At 44.3% G+C, this 4,313-nt stretch overlaps 2 protein-coding genes across 2 annotated transcripts; one reads left to right on the forward strand and one right to left on the reverse strand.

Moving 5' to 3' along the window:
* Positions 1-1,868: 1,868 nt before the first annotated feature.
* Positions 1,869-2,498, forward strand: SARC_00380 (hypothetical protein; the record flags this gene model as incomplete). Its single annotated transcript, XM_014305921.1, has 2 exons — positions 1,869-2,078; positions 2,229-2,498. 2 exons carry the CDS (start codon positions 1,869-1,871, stop codon positions 2,496-2,498), a joined length of 480 nt encoding a protein of 159 aa, XP_014161396.1.
* An 837-nt stretch (positions 2,499-3,335) lies between these two features.
* SARC_00381 (hypothetical protein) lies at positions 3,336-3,755 on the reverse strand (the record flags this gene model as incomplete). The annotated part of the gene is made up of 1 exon (XM_014305922.1): positions 3,336-3,755. The coding sequence occupies one exon, from the start codon at positions 3,753-3,755 to the stop codon at positions 3,336-3,338; it is 420 nt and encodes a 139-aa protein (XP_014161397.1).
* Between the last annotated feature and the right edge of the window lie 558 nt (positions 3,756-4,313).

A 4,313-nucleotide genomic window follows, 5' to 3' on the forward strand; every position in this document is an offset into this window, starting at 1 on the left:
TACATATATATATATATATATATATAATATATATATATATATATATATATATATATATATATATATATATATATATATATATATATATATATATATATATATATATAAATACTAGGTGATCACTTCTAAATGATGTATATGTAAATTAAAAAATTGATATTGAAACTGTAATATAATGGGGGGATTGATATACCTTTCTAGCAGCGCTGTTGTCAAGACAACAATCCCTAGGCACTTTGACGAAGGCCACCGCGCTATTCTTTATACATTTCGTGCCCTTCTGTGACACGTCGTCCCAACAGCATAGGCGTGACTTTCAATATGTCTAGTGGCCGAGTTATATTTTTTATAAAAATAATCGAGATGGGGATATATCCCGCGACAAAAGAAACATGAGCATCAAGCACCGATTTTCCGCACTAAGCTTCGGTGAATAGCCAGCAAGAGATACGTAGATCGTCGTCCATACTCTACAGCTTCCGGTTAATTTTGGAAGCGCTCGAGAAATTATCTACGGCAGAAAATGCCGGTGCATTATTGTCGCTCAATACTATAGCTTTCTTTTTTAATTGTATTTCACAAGTCTCGAGCGATTGCAGTGTTGTTTGTACTATCTCGGTGTTTAGGTTGTGGTTTTGCATGACCATATCGAGATATCTTGTCTGTATTGGATCGCCAGACATATCTGTATATATTATGGCTGCTCCCAGTAGACTGTATCCTCGCTAACCATAATATTTGATTATTTCTTTTAGGTACCGCTGAGACAGAGTTTTCTGTGTATGATCAATACTGATCAATAGTGATTCCTCATCCAATTCCACCAGTATTCGCTCGATTACGATATGCAAATCGGTTTGAAACCTAAAAGATCTGCTTGTCTATGAATTATCTTCAACACCGGCAGAATATGAGTCAGCTCGGAATAGTCCATGTCGTGACCTAGATCAGGTGCACTATCTAGAAGGGGAAGAGGTGAGCTTTCATTTAGAAAGTCAACGAATTGTTTCTTCTCGCCGCTACTATCCAACCCAGGGATATTGGTCGGGAAAGCTCCAATTGTACTAGCTTATAGTTGTATAGCTTGTACATCAGAACCCAGTCTATGCGCTTTCCGTTTGAGGTTTTCTCGTACGGACGCTTCTATTTGAGGCACCATTGTTACAATTCTCACACAAAGCATGGTCTTCGTGGGTACACTTCGAACCCCCCATGGTACACTAGGTACAATAGAAATAATCTCCATCGCATTCACTAGCATCGTTGTAGTTGCAATATTTAGCATGATCATGTGTATGAAAGCTCTCTAGTTATTTCACCTTGCAAATGTCGAGCAAAATTTCATCTGTTACATGAACATGGTATAATGATAGGATAGGCTCGCCTGCTGTTGTGCCGGGTTTGTCAGAGTGAAAAAAAGTACGATCAATTTATTTATACGTACTATCAGATTTGCTCATTGTATCGTTTCACTGCCACGAATCCTCACAATATTTGTAGGTGTTCTATTTTTTTTTGGCGGTCAGATAGGAGGTCCAGCTGAGATAGTATACGTCCACGACCTGAGGGCGTTATGATCCCTAGGTTATTTCCCCCGTCCACCATCGGACGATGTACATGGTAAATCACTCGACTCGAGTCTTTTACGTTTCTTTGCTGTACGAAGATGTATATTTGGAATCTGCGAGCCAAAAATTTGATCGGATAGTTCTCAAATCACTCTCTTGTTAAATTTTGTCATCATGTACGGTATATCCTGGCTAGCCTACAGTCTGCAAAGGATCTACTTCGAAGACAATCAACTATGAATCCTGCTCGCGAAAGGCCGCAAGTTCACTGCAGCCTGCCTCGCCTCCTTCCATGCAGTTATGAGTGCTATATCGAGTACGGGGTTGCTGGTAACCTCAAAGCCGGAACACCGCCTGCACTACTTCGCCGACGCCTGTCAGATAGGACTAGGCTCAGCGCTCTTCGAGCGCATCCCCCGACCAGACGACAAGCCCACCGCCTTTCCTCCAAACTGGAAGCAGCCTCACACTCGGAAAACGATTGACGCCTACGAAGGACGCCGAACTGCAGTACTTGCGGAATGTCGAAATTAACGAGGACATGCTTCTCTTGGCCCAATCCGACAGACAGCTTACTGAAGCGATTGCCCTCAGTAAGGAAATCACGGCGCGTACGCCTCGCCCTAACGACTCCTCCCCCTACCCGTCTCCCCTCCACAGAAGCAAACGCAACCAACAGTAGCCCAACTCTCACCCCACAAAAAGCGCCATGTCGATTCCTCTGTTTACCTGGCATACCGAGGGATGCTGCTTCGAAAAACGATTGACGCCTACATCCAGGTTGAGAAGGACGCCGAACTGCAGTACTTGCAGAGTGTCGAAATTAACGAGAACATGCTTCTCTTGTCTCAATCCGACAGACAGCTTACTGAGGCGATTGCCTTCAGTAAGGAAATCACGGCGCGTACGCCTCACAAACCGTCGTATTAAGTTTCATCGAGCCGACCACGCCCAACCTAGCAGTGATCCCCCTCACGATGGCCGAACTCTCAGCGTACCTCGCCACACATACCTCTACAGGTTTCCAATCCAGGCCAACCAGCAAATACCGAGTGCATCACCGAACTATGATGGATAACCAATACTATTGTCCCTACTCGGTATTTCGTACCTTGCACTAACCCATTCCACGGCATTGCACGGTGAAGACCCGATCCGAACCACAGAGGTGGACAAGTTACTTAATAGGTCAGCAAGCGAATACGTGGCACACTCGATGGTGTCAGGTTTTTCATCAGAACGACCCAGCGCATATCCTCCATCGTCGACTCACGTGGCCCAAGCTTCAAACGGAAATTTGCTGACCACTTCTTCCCATCGATCTTTCCCGACCCACTACAACGGCCATGAGAACCATACCATATGTACATACATTGTAACCGACAGAAGTACTCTCATTTGTATAAAATACAATTTTAAAACTTCATTTAAACGATGAAAACAAAACAGTCAAAATCGCTGTTAGTACGTTGTTGGAAAACCGTTTGTGTAGTATTCCTCATAGTATCTGACATGTATGAACGTAATGGTATACGTTAAACTTCTATATGTATACTCTCCTTTAAAATAAATAACATTATCCCTATACAGTCAAAGGAGTGACGCTGGAGACAGAACGTATCTTGCGCTGCCTTTGGACAGTCCGCGAAGGTGCGCCTGCCGGCTTACCATGGCATATCCCTCATAACCCACACGTGCCCTCTATTTGGGTGAAATACGACACATAGACGACTATAAGATCTTTAAAAAGACTAGCAGAGGCTCTGCCTATGTCGAAATGTCGAACCTCCCTCCGCCACAGAGATTCATCCAGTGGTGCTTCGTAGCTCGATGTACAAGCCGAATAATCTCCAAATTTACAGGTCGGTCTCTGAGCTCAGGCAGCTTGCTGCCATCTCTTGCTCGTAGATGGTAACTATGATTTTCCCTACTATGAATCACGTATGGACCAAGCAATGGTTTCATGGCTTTGGTTGTCGCTCCCTGTGCGAGTAAAATGACGACGTCCCCCGCCTTAAATTCAATCAAATCAAATTTACGCAACTGATCCGTAGCCTCGGCCATGGCATCAGTATATTTAATTGTTTTCTGACGAAGTTTTGGTAGGATAGTCTTCTCTAAATCATCTAATCTCTTCAACCAGGCATCGCTCGTGGTAGGAATATGACCAGGTAAGTCATTAGTCATGTTTGCAAACGGGACATACCGTCGACCAAAATAAACACTGAATGGTGCTGACTTGTGACGTCGTGATATCCGAAGGTTCTGGTATAACATAGTAAACGGTAAACGTTCATCCCACAACTCCGAAAAACCAACACATAATGCGCACACACATTTGTGGATTTCTTTATGTCGGCGCTCCGCCGCCCCCAACGTCTTGTGTATAATGCCCAATGCCCGTGTAATGGATTTGACAATACTGTTGACAAATTCGGTACCCTCGTCACTCTGAATCTTACGAGGAAATCCATGCTCACCAAACACTGACACTAACTCTGACTTCCGATCCAGGCCAGCCAACACATACCGAATTCATTCGTGGTCTGGTGCGGCATTGGCTTACCCCCATCCCCGCTTCTCGACCGGATTATGACGGATAACCTGGTCCTTCTCGGTATTTTGTACTCTGCACTAACCCATTCCGCGGCACTACACGGCGCAGATCCGATCCGTACCACAGAGGTGGGTACTCTACTTAGTAGGTCAGCAAGCAAATATATGGAACATTCGATAGTAACAGTG

The sequence above is a fragment of the Sphaeroforma arctica genome (assembly GCF_001186125.1).
Source record: "Sphaeroforma arctica JP610 unplaced genomic scaffold supercont1.11, whole genome shotgun sequence".
Taxonomy (NCBI): Eukaryota; class Ichthyosporea; order Ichthyophonida; genus Sphaeroforma; species Sphaeroforma arctica.